The 20771-nt window shown below is 34.6% G+C and overlaps 1 protein-coding gene across 13 annotated transcripts in view; it reads right to left on the reverse strand.

The window, feature by feature from the left end:
• The window catches only part of PPFIA2 (PTPRF interacting protein alpha 2), a 286609-nt gene that overhangs the window by 76674 nt on the left and 189164 nt on the right, over positions 1 to 20771 (reverse strand). For 11 of the 13 annotated variants that reach the window (XM_038154170.1, XM_038154168.1, XM_038154169.1 and 8 more), the window contains one exon: positions 17396 to 17470. The exons of the other annotated variants lie outside the window; for them this stretch is intronic. In XM_038154170.1, coding sequence (XP_038010098.1) covers positions 17396 to 17470 — 75 coding nt within the window. The remainder of the gene's footprint in view (positions 1 to 17395; positions 17471 to 20771) is intronic. 13 annotated transcript variants of the gene reach the window in all.

Raw genomic sequence — 20771 nt, forward strand, 5'->3', positions numbered from 1 at the left:
TTGTTCTGCTTTTATGAGCACATACAGTGGTTTACCTGATGAATAATGTTATGTATTAGACACAGTAGAACACTGGTAGGTTGCCATTTTTGGAAAACTGGTGTAAGTTTAAAGGCTTCTGTCACTATATTTTGTCTGCATGAGTCCTGAGTCAGAAACACCCTAAAAGACTGTCCTGTCCAAGAATAAAAAAGCACGGAGAAGGAGGGAGAATTTTAGGTAGTACCACCTGGTAACCATGTGCAGCAGCCAAGATTTTGTGCAACATTTATTAAATCAAATTGAGTTAAATTTAGTTCTAACTGACATCAAGATAAACTTACTTTGATGTGAATGATTTAATTTTAATTTGAAACTTTTTTTTTTTCAAATGTCTTTAAGTTATACTTAGAGGCTTATTTTAAAGACAATTTGAATCACTCTGACCAACATTTGAGATGTAAGAGCACCGCTTTCAACAATTCTTCCTTAATAAAAAATGTTGAAAATTGCTGTAATATGAGATTCTGATGAGCAGGCTGATTCACTGCTCAAAAATTCCAAGTTACAGCCCCTGTAGAAGTCATATACTCCCACTGATTTCAGTGCCAAGACCAAGACTTGAAGGCAACATTTCATCCAAGCAATTATAGGAAACTACAAGAGTGGGAATTAAAACTGTCTGAGACAATCTGTGTCTTTGGGGGTTGTACAAATACACTGAACTTTAAAACACTTTGCTTAAATAAGAGAATTATGTCTGTCTCAAGTAACAGAAAAAGGACTGGTATAATCTCATTAGCACAGTCTTGCTTTTTGCACAATCAGTAATTCAATATTTGTGGTTTGTCTTCTGAATAGTTTCACTCACTTATATTTCTTTATGGTTTAAATAGTTCTCAAATCAAAACTACTGAAATTATGGCTTCCACCAAACAAAATTAGCCATCAATTAGTGCTAAAAGATACTTTCAGGTAGACTGAGATACTTAAACACACATATTATAAAATTTTGATTGATGTAGAGCAATTACACATAACATTAAAAAATGTAAAATCATAGGATATATTAATTGACAGGCATAAATATAGCTGGCTTTTTCATATGATTATTTTTTGTTGATCCATTAAAAAGCAGCCATCACTATGCCTTCATTTTGAATTATCACCTGTATCTACACAGATCCTTAACAGCCCTTTGGCTGAATAAGAATACTCTTTAAACACTAGTGCAAAACATTGTCATTTTATCACATATTCGAAAGAGTTTAATTTTGCTTAGCCTCTAAGTGTCTTTAGGTACCACCACTTTCCAAGTAAGTAAATCAGAAAAAAATCACTTGTACCTTTTACATGACAGGCAAATAAAATAATGCAATGTTGTGTATCATTATTTGGAAGGTTTTTCCTGATTTTTTAATGCTCGGGAACAAACACTTTGCCAAAAATCCATCACTGCTGAACATTACGGTTTCAATGATTTTATTACTGTAATGCAAACAGAGCAATTATTTACAGGAAGAACAAAGAGTTTGAAGTCTGGCACATTGCAGAAGTTTCAGCTCTTGGGTAGTCAGATAACAGATCTAAACTGTGAAGAACCACACAGCTAAATTGTTTTCGTACTTGTTCTATTCTTGATTTAATGAATATATTAAGGGAGAATTAGTGCTCCTAAGGAAGCCTGGAAATTCTTAAGTGTCTTACAAGTAAAATTTTTGCTTTTTACTTTGTTGCAGAGAAAGTTTTTAATTGCTATCATACTCCTTTTTATTACTTACTTTTTACTGATTTAACTTTCAATAGTGTGCAAATTTTTTTTGCAAATGTGCTCATTTAATCACTGAACCATTTGTGTAACCTTTCAAACAGGTTGCCAAAACATGGAAGACGGTTGATGATCTGGGTGAAGACACAGATGACTAAATTTTTCCTAGGTAGACTCCAAAACCTCTTAAATTCTAGTGATCCTTACAACAGCACACAGCAATAATAGCAGAGATCTAGGTAAGCTAATGATTTTTCAGTGCAGATAAAATTTTGTAATATTATTTCTGAGAAATGCCTATCTGTTTTACTGATGTTTTTATGTTTATGACATCCAGCTAAAAATATCTACAACAAAACATGTCCATAGACAGCTTTCCAACTACCTCCATTCTATCTGACCTCTAACGTTAAATTCCTAATGGTTTCCATGCTATGTTCTTGGTTTTGGAAAGCAAAAGTTAATATTCTATATTTTTGAGGATGACATCATAGCTGTGGAAAACAAATCAAAATACGCCCCCTCCCACTCCCATGCCCCAAGACAGATTAATAGAAAATAAATGTGGATAAATAGCATTGATCAATTAAGGATTGCTGTGCCCAAAACTGAACAATCAACCTAAATAAACACTGAAGTCCAAATTGTACCTTCTAAAATATGATCAAATACATCACATTTTTGTCCTTATCAGCTTCTGCTTGTGGATCTCAAATGATTATATTCCATTTCTACAATCACAAACATTATTTTCCTATTTAGCACACTTGATCTGGACCACAGTAGCGTCTTTCAATGTGACTCTAAACAAGAGTACAATTTCAAGTCTCTCCCCAGTTGAGTCTAAAGAAAGTCTACATTTGGCTCTCTTCTGTCTTTGCCAAGCTCATTCAGCAGAATTGAAAAGTTGGTTTTTTTTTTTCTTGATTGAGAAAAATGAAGCAATCATTGTCAGTTTAAGAACAAAATGTAGAGTATTACTTTTCTAGTTGGACCTTCCTAACTTTTGTAGCATAAGTCCATGAAAACACCCCCAATCTAAAAATATTCCTTCAGCTTGCTCTCTTGTGACAGGCATATTGATCTTCAACATTCTTCTCGCTTTTGCATGTTAGTTTTATGACTCACAAGGCACATCACAACCTTAAAGAATTTCCATTGATTTTGATTCTATCTTCCAGATGTCAAAGGTACTTCAGAACAAATGGCATAGCTTCAAAAGCCCTACTTTGTCATAATAATTCTGAACATACCCTTACACAACTTCAGCCTTTCTGTCTCAACTAATAAATAATGTCAATGTTCCTAAAGCCCTGCTTTTAGATTTTAAAATTTTGGTAAATACCTCCACAATACTACCCATATAAATTCCCTCTAAATTAGCAGAATTTGTGTCCATTATCTACAGACACGGTTGAATCATGTTTTTTTAAAATTAAGTTAGGATTCAGCAATTTTGACTCGAAGCTTGAACTGGTCTCCATTTCCATAAATGGCCAAATCTACATATCATGCCTATACACTTAATAGCCTAAATCCAGGTGTTAAGGGAATAATGATTTAAAATATTAAAATACAGCACAGAACAGAAAATGAATACATAAGCCAGTACTGATCTGAAGAAGTCTCTCATCAGACAGAAAATGAGGCAGGAAAAGCACTACTCTACATGTTTACTTTGGGTATATTGCAAATTAATTAATTTAAAATTATTTGAGAGGTGTGAGATCATAATCCATTTCTAAACATACAAAATCCTAAATGACCAGGTACTTCTCCTGCTGAAACTTGAGCGGCCATTTTTTACCTCATTACAGTTTCAGTCTTCAGGTAATTAAGTGTTCTTGGAATACTTAATATAATTTTCTATATAGTGATAAGACAAAGCAGGATGCCCTTAAATGGAAGGAGGGCAGGTTTAGCTTAGATCTTAGGAAGAAATTCTTTGGAGTTGGAACTACATGATCTTTAAGTTCCCTTCCAACTCAAACCTTTCTATGATTCTGAGATTCTATAAAAGCAATGAAATTATTTTAAGCTTTTGAAAAGCTGTTTTTTATAAACTTTTCCTACCTTGAACCACTGAATTTGTTTATGTCATCTTCCGACATTGAAACAAATCTCATTATGGTTTGGTACCGTGGTCAAATGAACTGCACAGGACTGATGACTGGCTATATACACAGCATTTCAGAGAGAGAGAACACAAGATGCTCTTCAGGGTATCACAAATAGCACATTCTGATTTCATAAGCAAAACCCTTAGATCCACACAAAGTCTTTGAAACAGTAGATAAAAAGGAATCTCCATAGAGATGACTTTAGTTTTGAAATGCTTTAGTTTTTCTATTCAGCAATGCAGGTTCTGAGCTTTACAACCATGTATGTTTAAAAGCGCAAATACAGGATTTGGGGTCTATTTTCACAATGGCTAGGAGTTAATATACCTGTGGAACATACAGCATTGTAATCAACATTAGCCATATTTCAAGGAAACAAAAGAAAAGAAAAAAATATTTTCAGACTGAAAAAAATAAGTTTGGGAGGCAGGGAATGAAATCATCAGCTCTAACAATGCACTTTGGGCTCACTTTCGGGAAAGAAAATTTTTTTTTTTTTTTTAAACTTAGCACTTTGTCTTCTCCCTATCCAACAATGTCAACCAAAAAGAATCAGTCAAATTTTCAAGTAGGCCTTTTTTAGCACAACTTTCACTTTTAAACTAAAGACTGACAACCTCTCAGCTAGGTTTATTTTCTATTTGCCTGGAATTTCAGTGTATTGTATTGCTATTTAGGGGTGAGCTTTCTAGAAACTACACAAAATTGAGTCATTTAATACCTGTCCTATCAAGAAAAATACAATTTTATTAAAATAAATAACTGTGTGAGTTATGAGTAATACATATTTTCAACACATTTACATAATTAATTCTCCCTTTTTGAGATTTCGGATCTTTTATTAATATTGCTGTTTAGCTTTCGTTGTTATGGAGAAATACTACTTATGGTGAAATCATCCTCATGAGGGAGCCTTGGAGATCTGATAACAGTAGAAAGTCAGACAGTAATGAAAACAAATCTTGTATGTTTGTGGGTAGGTAGCACACCGAGCTCCAGCCCTCAGTTACACATCTTTTACAGTTTAAGTCTTTACCTCCTATGCTTCAAATTCTGTCAAAGACAGCTAAAACCTCTTGCTTCTGCAGATTCTGGCACCTCTCGATTCTTTTATTCTTACGATCTTGACGTTGGCCCTGCTCTCTGCAATCCTGCTTGTATGGTGGAGAGCACTTTCAGACCCTGCTTTCACAGCGCCAAAGCACACGTAACGAATGACAACATGCAAAAATGACTGCAAATGCTCTGAGTCTGCGGCAGATTGCTGATTTCAAATGGCAAACATGGAAATACTAACCCCATGGTCCTTTACTCTTGATGGCCTGTGCTTGTGATGCCTATTGACAAGTGCTAGCTATCAGTGTTTTATTGACACGCCTGTGGAGGTCGGTGGTGTTGGTGGCAAGGGCGCAGTGGCCCAGGGGCGCTGTACAGCTGTGGCACTCAGCTGGCTGCAACAGGGCATTGACTGACCGCGGGACCTCCTGCCACCCGCCTGCACCATCGCTGAGCCCCGACTGTCTGAACTCCAAACGTCTGTGTCAGCAGGCATTTTTACTTTGAAAGTAGTATACGCTAACATTTGAAGCTGGTAGTAAGGCAGAAGGGTTTGTCAGTCTCCCTTGCTTCATTAAGAATTCTGGACCAAATTGTTACTGTGTAAAAACCTGTCTTGTGCTATTACACGTACTCCTGAGCACGCGCCATTTATTTCTGTAGCAGCACTTACAAAACAGAACAGGAGCAATTTAAAGCAATGGTGCAGGTGCTATTGTGAGGAAGAGTACCTGTCAAGATTTTTCACAGATTACCAAGTGCATTTAAATATGTTTTCTGCAGAAACGTTTATCAAAGTAAACAAAAATGTACTACTTTTAATTTGTCACAAAATCTGTATGAAATACAACACAGTGAAAGAACTGTTTTTTACAGAGACTAGCACAATAGCAAAACAGTAACAAATATCAATTACGGTGTATTTGACACCTGCTGACTAATTTCTCTTGCTCTTAGTTTTTTTTCCTTACCAAGCTCAACAAAATAGTAGCAAAACCCTTGTTCTTTCATTATTACTCTAACAAAGACTAGCATTCAAAATCTCCAGAGTTCATTGTTAGAGTCCAATTTCCAGCTTGTCAGAGCTGAGAATGGATTTGGCAGGATGTTATAATGTACATTCTTTTCAACAATATACAAGTTATTGAAACACGTATATGTAGTGTGCATGTATATATTTAATATTTATGTTAATACATACACAGATATTTGTACCTCTAAGACTTTATGTAGTTGCCCTTCGTACATAAAGCATTTAATTGATAAGTACTCCTGTTTAATGTATAATTCAGTTTGAAAAATACTGCTCAGTTTAAAAAAGGGTGTGTTTCGCTATTTGCACTGCAATCTGGTTTTTTTTTTTTCTCTTTTGGTTACACCAATATATGTCCCTATAAGTAAAAACAGTCTCCCCCAAATTAAATTTTGTATTCTTTGTCTGCATGTTGTCACCTGGAGATTTGAGATTGTTTAGGTTTATTTTGACTGGTCATGTCTGTTATGAAAACCTCTATTCTGCACGTGTATCCAGTTTTATCACATTTTCCTATACAGTGTATCTGTATTAAAATCACCATCTCTGCTACTGATTGCAGAAAACATGAAATTATACAACAGATAGATAGGATATGAGAAATATCCAGAAAGGAAATGAACCTTATCCTACAACTACAATTAAACAATATCAAAGCCACGATCTGTATGTACAAAGTGAAGAAATCCCAACTTAAGTTTCATTCCTATTCTGTTGAAAATGAATCTCAGTAGAGTAAGTAACAGTCTGTATTTCAAGTATTAAAACCAAATGTACTCAATTTAATTTTAGTCAACATCTCAATACTTTTCAATAACATTCTTACTGGTAGTAATTTTTTTCCCGAGGTTTTTCCAGTGAAAAGGAAAGATCAAGGATATGGGCTTCTCTGATACAAATTTTATCTATTTTTTAATTAAAAAGGACATTCCTAGTACATGGAATTTGTAAAATAATGTTTTTATCCTAGGATTCTTGCAGAATTTAATCTAATAAGACAATCTTTTCTAATGCAGAGGAATGATACATATGGTTTCTTTTTTTTTAACTTTCTTTTTGTATGGAACCACATATTCTACATGATTAAAGATGTTTAATCCACACTCTCCAGGTGCTAAGTTAAGTAAGCAGGTTCATTTTCTATAGATTGAACCAAGTCAAATCCTCTATAGCTCCTCTTACAATAATTTCACCTCTGTGCTGATGGTCCGCATTAGTATTAATGAAGATTATTTATTATTTAATAATGTTGACATTTCCTAATCAAACCCCAAATATTTTTACATTATTTTAATTCTAGGTAAAATTATTTCTGTATTTATTTCTTTCACAGGCATATGTTGGCTTGTTGTTTGTAAGTCTTTCTAGTTAATCAAATCATAAATTTGCAGAATAGTCTTAGAGCTTTATATGCATGGTAGGGTTGAGATGATCCAACAGGAAAACACACAAATGATACATTTTCTGGTTCATATGTTAATGGGAATATTGATTAATAAATATGAACCTAGCAAAGCTTAAAGTTGGTTTCATTTATTGACCCATGTCATCAATTTAAATATTTTACACAAATTCAGCATGTAAGGCCTATCCATACATTAAAAATTATTATGGAGAGTAATTTGCATAAAAGATACTATGATCTTGTATACTATTTAAATTCTGATTTAGGAGTTAGTAGATGATCTTAACAAATCATCTAATATTTAAAAAAAATTACAGAAAATTGAATAATCATTCCAAAGAAGCACATCGAGCAAATGTTAAAACAATGCATTATTCCAGCAGGTTAAAAACAAAGGATAATGGGCATGTGTTTTGCATTTTTATCAAGATGGATCTGCAAAAAGATAATTAACAGTAACGAATCATTTTGTCTTGCAGTCCTATATTGCAAGTCCAATTCTTGCAATGAAACTATCTTTATCTGCTTGAATGTCTCATTTGACAAATGTCAAATGACCCCACAGCTGACACAGACAGAAAGGTAACCAGCTATGTTCTAAACCTGAATTCATACCTCCAGTGCAGGATAAAATAGCATCCATTTCAAAGTTTAGGATTCCCAAAATAACAGATCAAAGAGAAATTATATATTCTTTCTGATGTCTCCTGAAGGGCACTCTGTGAATACTGTGAGCAAATTAAACATTAGACATTAAAATTTTCACGGATGTACTTTGAACATGTAACAGTGACCCCTACAATGCATGTCAGCTAAGCACCCCTTTACCCATGCACTGTGTTCTTTGCTTTAGGAATTTGGTATGTGGAAAATAAGGCATTTGCTAACTAGACCTTATGAAATCAGGTCTGGTGAGAGTTGCATTCCATTGATTTGTTAAGCTCCCTATACAGATTGCCAAACAGATGACATTAAATCCAAACTGAAATTATCCTGGTGTCTAATCTCATGCTGACTCTGAACAATCCTAAACTAACCATATACAAGAAACCTTCCAATTTAATTAATCTCCTGGAGTTTTCAGGTGTGTTGGCAAATGATTGTGAAATATGCTCAACCACACATCTGGCCTGTGTGATCCCTGTGTTCTCTCAGCTTGTATTTCTTTGGCTGCCATGCCATTTCCTCTTTCTCTCTTTTTTCTGCTTTGGATGAGGAATGTGTGATAAATGAAAAATCAAAATAAATCTGTACTGCAAACTCAGAGCTTTTCTATTCTTTAATTCCCTAGAATAAAGTAGAGGAGATCTATTTATCAATCTCTGCAGCATCTTTTTCAGCTTCACAGAGCTTTGTCGTATATTGATATATTTGTTTGCTATTGTGCAGAAATGTCAGGCATGCTTTGTGATCCCTCTTTACTGATTAATATAAAACACGGTACAGACCCCCAAAATAATTCAAAAAACTCAACCTCATGAGATTCAGAAAACTGTCCATACATGCAGATTTATTGCATAGTGGTTGTGTTTTTTGATGATGAATACTGTGTCCTATGGTTATTTAGCTGCAGGACCTCATGGAGAGCACAGTCACCTCCCCCCTGCCTGCAGCCTCAGCCTCTCCCCCATTAGGAAACCATGTAGGGAGCTGGGCTGAGGGGACATGTATCCAGTATTTAACTCCCAAGTATGGGTTACAGCACAGTGAGTGGGATAGGATTCAGGCAGAGTACCAGGATTTGTGCAGGGTCTCAGAACAATTGTGTGACAGAATGTGCACCTGAACAGATGCCACTACAGCCATAAGCTGTCAAAAACCAAGTTGTGCAATTTAGCCAAGTCCATCTATCAATACCTATGAACCCATTAACTAGTGGATTGCATCCTAGTTCTGCTGTAGAAACAACAAACCAGTCATCCCAGCCGAACTAATCTCTGTGCTTTTAGGAGTGAGAATATTCAGAGTATCAGATGAGCCTGGATCCTCTGAGACACTTTATAGAGCTCCTGTGGTGGTAAAAAGAGTAATGTTCCTTGCCACATCTATTGCATAGGTCACTGTGTTTTTGTGTACCTGAGCTTTACAGTAATGCAGTCCAGTCAACAGCTGTATGAGCTACGGACACCGTGAGACAAATTTACACTGTTAAGTGCTATGGAGCAGGAACCATGCTTCAGTATTTTTTCCCACAAAATGGCATCCTGCTCCTTTACTGAAGCTCTATAGGGAGCATTGTCATGCAGTAATAATCATAGTAAAAATGTGCAATACAAGCACTTCAGTATGGAAGACTGAATATATTGCTACTAAAAAAATAATTATATATTTATATTTCTGCAGCAATCTAACTTGCAATTAAGATTCAGCCACAGTTTTTAATGCATGGAAAAGTACAATCTCCTCAAAGGCAAAAGTCTGAAGACCTAGGCCAGAAGTATTAAAAAATGAGAATATAAAATTTAAACAGAAGAATAGAATAGAATTTGCAGTTAGATTTCTTATTTTTTTCATTACAGTAGTAGTATCTAATTTGTTTTCACAATGAGCAATCTATAAAACAAATGCTTTTAAAACACAGACACATGAAAGAATATACCAGAATAGGTTTATGCTCATTTTGATAAAGATGCTAATTTTATGGAAAGTTTGTGCTTCAAGGTCTAAAGGAAATGGGGAATTTTTAATCTCCAGTCATCATTTATTCAGTAAAACAAGGCATTAAATCACCCAAGTTTCTAATCATGAGGGACCAAGGTTTCATTAAATCAAATATTTCTGTCAGACATAAAAATGAAGTAGATTTGAAGAGATTTGCAAAAAATATTTCAAACATTGATCTCACTGCTCTTTTAATGTATATTTAAACAATTGCTTCATAGCTGCACAGCAGGTTTTGGGAGAAGAGTAAAGAATGAGGAAGTAGCAAGTCACAGCTTGATATTGCTTTTTTACCTTTTGCCATGCTCTCTTAAGCATTATTTCACTAAACCCAGATTTTCTTTTCCTTTAATGCAAATAACAGCTTACAATAGTTTAAGAGCAAAGTATGCACACTCTTGTTGCTGCACAGGGATGTGTCATACCAAAACACTGTGAGGCTACAAACAATCTCAGGGTATTTTTAAAATAAGCAGAACAAAACTCTACTCTTAAATGATAAATCTGTGACACTAGGATTTACACTAGTCACAAATATTTATATAAAAAAACCCACAAAGAATTTTACAAGTAAATAAAATGAAGAACTAGTAAGCCACGACACAAAGTTCTGAGAAAAAAAAAATCAAAAATCAAAATTGCAGTGGAGATCCTTAGTAGCCAGAATTTTTCATCTCAGTGCAAGGGTCTGAATTCTTCCTTAACAGCAGTGTAACTGAAGCAGCTGAATACATTCATACTTGGGATCTTAGAATATTTATAAAACAGAACCAGAAAAAACAATTGTCTTTATGACATAACATTCTAAACAATATAAAAATATATAGAAAGGAATATATATGAGCTAGCAAACATTCAATATCAAACATTTTACGAAAACTATTAATCATGCCGTCTTTGGGAAGGAATAAAATCCTTCAGTCTTCAGCTACATATTTCCTTAAGTGCTCCATGAACATGTGAGCACATACCCCAAATCCTTTCTTACAAACTGGTATCTTCTGAAGAACACACAGGAGACATTCAACTTAGACAAAATGACACAAAATGACAGTGCAAAGTGAGAACATGACCTTGGTATTTTAGGATTGGTTACAGGTGGTCACATGCTAAATGGAGAGGAAATAGAACACAGCATTTCAGGATGTCCTTTGAAAACACCCTAAGACATCTGGGCAGCAACACATTTCTGCTCTGCAAAGCCATTGCAGCAAGGAAGACCAAAGTCAGTGAATGTATTTAATATATAATTTCTGCATTGCACACACTACACTGTGGTAAACACATAAATAGGCTTAATTCACTAAGATTTTTGTATAAAAATACTAATATCTGCAAAATCATTATCTGCTGTCGTCATATCTGCTGGTAGAAAGTGTATGCTCTTTTAGTAGCCAAAATCTGAAGATTTTCCTCTGTGGTAGAAGTTTGTGGAAGTTCTATTAAGAAACCACTCTTGCAAATGCAGTAGTGAGCTTCACCTCAAATATGTCAATAGAAATGATTGTTCTTCAGTTGCTATCTGGAAAATGCATTGAATTTTAGACTTATTCTGCTCTATATTTTAGTGAAACATGAAATTAGTGGAAAAAGGTTACGCCAATGCAGAATCAATCCTACTGCTCTCAATAATCACAAAGGATTTTGGTGCTTTTTTTCCCCTCTGAGAACTCAGAATGAATTGAGGACATAAAATGAAATTGTTATGGCAACTTAGCTGACTATTTCTTGTGCTTAGTTCTTTTTCACTTTGCAAAAAAATTAGGTAATGAAGGCTGTAGTGCTGTTGCATTAATTTTCAACCTCTTCAACTGCCATGCTACATACTAATTGAAACATGTAGAGAAATAAATTAATGCTGTAAAGCATGCAGTATAAGAAATAATCACCAAAAAATCATCATTTTGCATCATTGCCACATTTAAAACTTAAGGGCAACAATAACTTTCTGCAGAGGTAACATTTAATGATATGGCTAAGGTTAAAGGCAGATTAAAAAGCAATTATATATAGCACTTAAAATTACATTTCAAATCAAGATTTTTTAATTATGTGCAACTTTGCAGAAAATATATATTTTGCTACATTTACATAGACATTTAAAGTTCAGAGCACAAAGAGTATCTCTTCACAGTCAGACCTCCGCAAATCTATAGCTTATAAAGAAATTAAAAAAAAAATAACATGTAGAAGAGTGTTCAGAAATCAGTTGCAAGCTTGCAGTTGCACCATTCTCAGAAAGTATGGTGATATGAAAGAAGGTACTATAGGGAAAGGGTGTTTCAGATTCTTTGCAAAAAATGTATGTCTCCAGTCACCAGAAACAGATATAAGTCATCTGCCTGCCCTTCAGAAAAAAAGAAAGAAAAAAAAAAGGTTCCTGAATTCCACCCAATTTCATCCAAAGTTTTGATACCAATAATTTCTAAATTCTGGATTGATGAAGTTTTGTATAAATCCTATGTTCAAGAAATGCACATCTATTTTTCCCAGTAAACTATTCCTTTTACAATACTTTTACTCCAAAAATCACTTTGAAATATAATTACACAGAAAGCCTACGGCTGCCAAGAAACTCCTGTAAAAAATGCCTTAACCTAACTGGAAATGAAAAATCTAGGCATAGAAATATGTTTTCATATGCAATCATGGGTAAAAGGACATTTAGCCACATTTAGCTAAGACTTCACTTTGAAATACATATACATATTAACTAGTACAGAATATTTCTTTAGCAGTAGTGATATAGTCATGTCTGCAGCATGCCTCATGGTCAGAGCCAAAACTGTCCTCAGTTCTAACAATTTTATTGCATTTTTTATTGTGCTCTTGATTTGCCCTGAACAGCAGAAATTTGGCAATTAACACGGTATTTGGAAGTTCTCTCATGAATAAGTGGATATTTTCTGCTGTCTCTGGTATAGAACATAAAGAATCAGAAATTTCAAACCATCTTCTCTTTTCAGTGATGTAGATAATTTATGAATGTTTTCATAAATGCTGAAAAATTAGCATTGGGGTACCCTAATGAATAAGCTGACCCACTGTCAGGAAGAAACCCATTGCCTAAACAGGAGAATGTATGCAGTTGCATGAAGCAGTGAGCTACGATCCAAAACACCTGCAAGATCTCTGAGAGCTCCAGGAGTTAAATCTAGCCTCAAACTCAAGCAAACGTTTGCAGAAGCGATTGCAACACAGAGGCTTTAAAATGAAGCCTGAATGTTTTAAAATATAATCTATGTGTCAGTTGACAGAGGCAATATAATGTTATTTGGCATTTGGAAATAACATTGGCAATTGGAACAAATGCTGAGGAAAAGCATATGGAAGTACAGTGATATATACAGGCAAAGCAGTAGCTTCTGCAATTTCATATTCTGCAGTCCCAATGTTTTCTGGGTTCCTAAAGTTCCATTTATTCCTTTGAGGTAATGAATGAAAGTAAAGCTATATTCCTCATGCCACAGTTTCTACTAATGAGGAGAGATGGAAAAGCCAGCATACTAACTGGAAACAAAATAGGGGTTTGAAATGCCACTTATCATATGATTCTTACTAGCACATAAAGATGTTGCAAGGGATGGATAATTGTTTAGAATTAACAGGAGAAAATTTATGGGCAAATGAAGCATAGCCATTAAAAAAAAAATCCAGTATTGTATTAATTATGTATAATGCTTGATTAAAAAAAAAAGCCTTGGAAAAAAGCTTTAAAGGTCGGTTTGTTTGGGTTTTTTTTTGTATTTTTTTTTTTTAACTGTTTGTTGAAGGCTCAGGGAAACAGGGAGATCTGTTAATGGAAATGGCAACAGTTGTCATTTAACACTGCGCATTGCTGTGGAAATGGATTTAAAAGTGTCAGTATGGGTCATGGTCTATAATCTATGTACTCTTGAGGTGTGTAAGCTGCTAGCACTTGGGTTCCTGGGAATATATGGCACTAATGGCTAACCTTGGTGTGTTTGCATGTGTGTAGCTTGGCATACTTTTAACAAAGATTCACATTTGTAATGATAATAGGAGTCTCTCTAAAGCTGTAGAACAAAAGTAGTTATCTTGTCAGTATTTTCAACATTGAAGCTATTAAGATCATGAATGACAAAATTGTGAAGATAAATTCACTTCTCTTGCCAATGAGACTCATTCTTCTCAAATTAGTGTGTAAAAAGGAGGCTAGTTAGCAGATCATTGTTCAACTTTGCAAATATTCATACACTCACTGAAAAACTTCACATTTCCCTTGAAAAATATTCACAGAAGAACACTATTATACCACTGAGCTTTCTTATTGGATGTCCTGCTTGCAGCTTGTCTTATTGCTAACTGCAAATTATAGCCCTCAGTAATAAAACTATTTGGAGTGACCATAGGTTATATAGAAGATGAGAACCAGCATAATTTTAAAAGCACCTAAGGGGTAAGAAAATGTAGCTATGTTTTACAGTAATTTTAATTAAAAACAGAAGGGAAATTTCTCAAAAAAAAAATGTTAGCAGTATCTTCTATTCATCTTGTCTAAAACAGATAAGGATCAGGATGTCTCCAGTCATGAACTAGTAATGGCTTTGAGTGCAAGCAGAAATAAATTAAAAAAAAACAAAAACAAACAGGATGAACAGGGAATTTTATTATTGCAGTTATCTTGCCCCTGTCTGCACAAAACCTCACTAACAGCAATTCCGTTTGCTGCTATGTACAATGCCCCCCTCCACAAACACTAATCAACTGCAGCAAAATAAAATATATAGTCAAATAACCTTTTCCCCTAGGAAAACATATATTTAAAGAATTTTAAATCCACTCTTTAATAAAATATAAGCTTTAATAAAATATAAGCTCATAAGATGAAAACCATTCTATATTTCTCCCTTGTGTAACTACATGTAAAGATTAGCTACACAAGCTGAGTTCCCCCAATAGGTCCAAATGCCCACCCCAGTTTCTCTGGAGTTTAGAGTTCAAGGTGTGTTGTTATTGCCTATCCAATATTAAGTGCTTTGCAAGACTCAGTTAGTAACTAGAGCTGAAATCAGCTTTGCCAGTTACAGATAATTTCACTCCCTTTGTTACGTATGCAATATGCCACAAAGACTGTTAAATGAGAGCTTAGTTACCACCTAATGCTGGAGAACTGCAGCTGTTCTCTCCCAGTTTTGGGGCTATTTTAATAGAAGAACATTTTCAGTAAGTAGTCAGGACTGTCTGCAGTTTCTCACTGTTGCTGTGTCAGAGCCACAACCACAAGCTTTCAAGAAGAGGGAATATATTAGCATATACATTTCTGCTACTTTTTATCTGCTACTGTATACCTATACATAATTTGTTAAGTCAGGGAACCAATTTACTGTCATCATTTTATGTTTAGATATAGTCCTGAATATATTACACTCTTAGAATAAGTATGAGAAAATGCATATGAAAGAAAATACTAATTCTCCTGGGAGAACAGACACCAAGACAGGACTACAGAAATTACTGAAAACCATATATTCAATTCCCCTAGAAACTTAGCCCACTAATTTTCATATATAGTACAATAATTTTTAAAAATACTTTATTGCCTGTGTATTCACTGTGGAATTTAGCATAAAACTAGACCTAAATACTGCAGTGCTCTAATTAATTTTGCCTTACTAAAATAACTAATTGTCTGAAAATTATCTCTTGTTCAAATGCATAACTGTTTGAAAATAATCTGCTTGTTCTCTTCCACATCTCTTCCCCTTTCACTCTCTTTTCATTATTATTTAATTGAATGTTAGCTTTAACAGTCCCTCATAGGAAACTGGAATAACAATATTCAGATTGTGTTAGTGGTCATGTTATGCTTGATTGATTCAGTATTCTCTAAATGTCTTCAGTGTCATGTAGACACAAACATTGTTCAACATTTCTAAGGATTTGGGGCAGGAAAAGCTATGGAAGTCCTATTTCAATTTAATTTCATTGTGCATGCTTTTATTCCTTACTGTCAAAAAAGCTTCATTAAATTTTAAAAATTCCAAATAGCCAGGCAACTCTCTAAAGACCAGATCTTATGCCCAGTGAAGTGAACTTGGATTTAACTGGATGATGAGCAGGAGGGATTGGAGGAGTGAGACACATCTCACTTGGCTTGACTGACCAAAAGGACTGCTTGCTATTTGATAAATGCTAGTGCAAATAACAGAATACACAACACAGTGTGACTATGTTATTTGAACACAAATTTTCTGGATCCTTCTGAAAAATGAATACTATTTTTTAACAGATAAAGTGCAGTTACTTCAGAGAGAAAAGGGATGAATAAAAATATCATATTAATAGGTTTATGGTTTATCATACCTATAAAAAAGAAGTACTAATATCTTAATTGAAGATCCTGCTTTTAAGAAGTAACTTTAAGAAACTTCCTTTTCCAGTTTAAATTAGTTTAAAATCCTTTAGGAGTCCCTACTTTTTCACACATTATTCTGAATTATGGGTATTCCACTTTTCAAGAATTTTTTGGTAGCGTTTGAGTTTGTCTGTGACTTTTTTCAGTTTCTGTCTTAATCCTGAATAAAATGACACCACAAAATGGCCATAACCCTAAATAGTTTTAATTTAACTTGCTTATCTGGCTTATTTTTAACAGTGTTAAAAGCACATGTCAGGTGGGTTCAGAACATGAGGGGAATGATAAAGTTACCAGCAGACTCCATTTCTTATATTATTTGGCCTCAAAATCACCTCTCTAGGGTGAAAACTTTCTTTCTGTATGTGTGTAGTGTACAACTGTTCAATACAAACAGGTTTTGCCGTTCACCCTTTCAAACAAAAGAGAACAGCTGGCAAACAGGAAAAAACTCTCTCTTGTCCAAGTTCACAATAGTTACATGGCACCAGAGTACACCATGATACACTGCAGTTAAAAGGGAAGAGACAAACCTACATTTCACAGTCATCCATAATCCTTCCTTCATCAATATTGACATTTATATACATGTGTGTGTGTTTTACTTAATTTTATAGTGAAATGGAAATTCAGGTTATTGAATTCTTTATAGTATCTGAAATATTTCTTGGATCACTCCTTTTTCAAGTCCAGTAAAAAATTTGGGAATCTGTTACTAGCTCTTGGATTTTGGCTTGCTCACAAGGGAAGAGAAGGAGGAAATAAATCAGTAAACAGTAGGTTGTATTAATCTTACCACCACCTTAAACAAGCCTCACTGAGAAGCTTACTCAGAATGTAATTTTTCTTTAGTTTTGTTTCATTTTGGTTTTGTTGGTTTGTTTGTATTATTGGTTTTTTTTTTCTAACAGTTTTGAAGAAAGTGACAGGGAACACATGGGACAGCGTATTAGATAAATTTAATCTCAAAAGGGGAGAAAGTGTTTTATGTTACCTCCTGGTTAGCAGCAGCTAGTTCTTCTTCCAGTGCAGAGACTCTTTCTAAAGAAACCCTCAGTCGTTCCCTTACCTAGAAGAAAAATCAAAATATGTGCAGTAACGTAATTTCTATTAGTGTTTAAAGATTATATAATCTGCCATATGCTCTACTGTATGCCCTGCCACTCCATTTGCAGGCATGTGTGTTGCATCCTTTCATGAGACATACTGTGTAGTAAACATTTAAACCTAACTATAGGAAAATTTAACCCATTAAAATAGGTGTCAAACTTTAAATGCCACACTGCTGTTCCACAGTCTGCCTGTAATTTTATGGAATACACAGCAAATGAAAATATTTTAAGACCACATTAGGCATAAAAATAAAACTTTCACAAACATCTTTTGCAAAGGATAAAGAAAAAACCGTTTTCAGATGTTTTAAGTTCATGCCATGGAAGATAAGTAATATGTTTATAGTAACTGAATGCAATACATTCATTGAAAAGTAACTTGTAGCACTGCCTTCAGGCCCATTTACTAGAGATCTTTTACATCATCATGCATTTGTTTCGGTTTTGCAAAAAGTCACAAACAATGTATACTCTCATAAGCAGAAAATTCTTCTGTGTTGTGTGCACCAGTTTCATAAATAACCGATACTGTTCCAAGGATGACTATGATCTCAATTATTATTATTACCAGTATTTTAACTGTTGCTAATTATTGATTATTAATACTTAATACTAAATTAGTACTAAATGTGTCTGAAGACACAATCACAGCTAATTTGAGTGCTCTGGCTCAGGGTCAGCTCATGTAACCCAAGCCAGCAATGTAGCTGCAGTCTCCCACTACAACCAAAGGCCAATCAGACCTGAAGTGACCTCCAGTGCTGTGTGTGACTCTCTCCCCTGACTGTTAAGGGACCCTGTAACTATTCTAATCTACAGAATTTCATTAGGCACCTCACAATAAACGAGTCTGTAACCTGGCTAATCAGTCAACACTCAAGGTATGCTTCTTTACATGTTCCAGCTACCCCGCAGCAATGCTGTTCCAGCTGCTGATGCACAGATGTTTAAGGCCATTAGCAAGGTTTGCTGAGTAAGGTAGCATACTCTATTAGACCAAGAGATGTAGCTGGAAAATAAAGCAAAACAAAATCAGTCTTTCATTTACAAAGAAATGTGACACGTTTTCATCCTTGACAAATACAGGAGATCCCTAAAAGAGTTGTGTATGTCCTAACATGTTCATATTTTTTCCAGTGATAGCTCTTAGTCTAATAAATATTACCTTTCCTTACACACTTCATTTTTATTTACTACAGACAGAAATGAGATTTTGCAAACAGATCACTATATCCCAAGAGAGGATTGGACTTTAGTAGATGAAAATTAGTTAAGAAGACTATAATGCAGCACGTTCACATGACTTTAAAATTTACTAAATCTAAAGATGAAATTCATATTCAGGAAATGAACATTTAAAAATAAAATGATTCACCCTTTCTAACAAATGCAAATATAGTTTTTATGCAGTACTTCTAGGCTTTTGTTCCTCTTTACATAGCTTCTTCAAAACAACCAGCGAAAGGTGTAGACCTGTCTTCAAGAAGCCTGATTTCAACTTCTCTAACCACAATGGGAGCTGATACATAACAACTTCTTAACAGAAATCTCATGTAAGTTAAAAAAAAAAAAGAAGGAAAAATTACAATCATATTTCTGGCTTCAATCACTTTGGCTGTAAGCGCTGCATTGGTACAAGATGATTGAGAGAAAATTCACAAGCAGGCAGTTGTTAAAAGTAAAAATAAAATACAATGAGTTGGCAACTTCAATTGAATTTTTTTCTGAAACCTCCATGTATTCAAGCCCAAGTGTTTTCTAAAGGAGAATGTAGTTTAAAAAATACATTATAATATGTCTAACACTTACATTCACTTTGAATGCTGCTAGAATTTGCAAACCAGCTAGGCCAGATTACTGAAGATGTCACTGCTCCACAAGGAGCTGGAATCAGAATTATCCTTAAACTTTACAATCTGCAGCACTGTGGAAATGAATCCCAGTGGGTTTTATACAGCCATTTTAGAGCTTGTAAACAACACTGCCTCTAAACAACAGACAACTCTGGAGACACAATTTTTACATGGCACTTCAGCTAAACTAGGTAGATAATTAATTTTTCTATTCTGACTGTTGAGCTATTATATTCAAATACATTTCATTATTGGCCTATAGTCAACAACATTGAACATTACCAGCGTACGACAGAGCTACAGCTGGAAGTTGTTTCCTTTGTCCTGCCTTGCCTTATCTTACCTCACTTTCCTGCCATGCACATAGTTAATACACTGCCTTTTTGTTATAATGACTGAACCAAAATTGCAGTCTGATGGCTCCTACTTGTTCTCTGAATCTAACAGTTGCTGAAGGAACTGAAAACAACTCTGCCTTGGCACAGAAAGTCTTTTCCCTTTCATCTGACCAGTGAACAACAAATTCAGATTCACATTTGCCATAGTGACATTGGAAAGGCTGCAACTAATTCTTCATTTTCAAACATAAATAACAGCTGTTAAAATTGAGGGAAATCTTTGATTCTCTTAGTAAAAAAATAAAGAGTTACATCAGCACTCTGATCTGAAGGAGAAATCTGCTCTTGTTTATAACCCAGAAGCTGTAACACTATTTCTCATTTTACATGCCTTTCTCAATACACAAATGTATTGCAAAGCATTTTTTACTGGATTCTGTATTCAAATTTATGTTTATGGCAAAAAAAATTCCAAACAGAACCATCCTCATTTCTGAGAGATGCAAGAAAGGTTGTTGTTCTGGGTCACCATCTTGTTAAAGAAAAAGAAACTGGAAAAAATGCAAACTATTTTTATCTGACCATTTTTGTTTGGGGTTTTTTTCATATGATGAACGCCAATTAGTGATTGGCATACTGTTTTCTATTTTCTGGAAGTGACAGTAAGTGAGTAACTATAGTTAATATGAATGATCTTCGTGAGATCACGTGTATCACTTCAGAAGTTACTCTGCTTAAATTTCGTATGATTCTTCAACGTATTTCTATTTTCTTGGGCACATGATAGAGCTTTGCTAAAAAAGGTTTCACAAAGTAAGACTAATCAGATGTCAACTGATCTAACAGAAATGCTATCATAATCATTTTTAAAGGACAAATACCTGCAGAATAGAAGGCTCTAGGGAGAACTTATATCACCTTCCAGTTTATAAAGGGGCTTACAAGAGAGCTGGAGAGGGACTTTTTACAAGGGTAGACAATGACAGGACAAGGTGGGAGGAATTTAAACTGAAAGAGCACAGATTTAAATTAGATATTAGGAAGACATTTTTTACCGTGAAGGTGGT

This window comes from Motacilla alba, chromosome 1A (assembly GCF_015832195.1).
Source record: "Motacilla alba alba isolate MOTALB_02 chromosome 1A, Motacilla_alba_V1.0_pri, whole genome shotgun sequence".
Taxonomy (NCBI): Eukaryota; Metazoa; Chordata; class Aves; order Passeriformes; family Motacillidae; genus Motacilla; species Motacilla alba.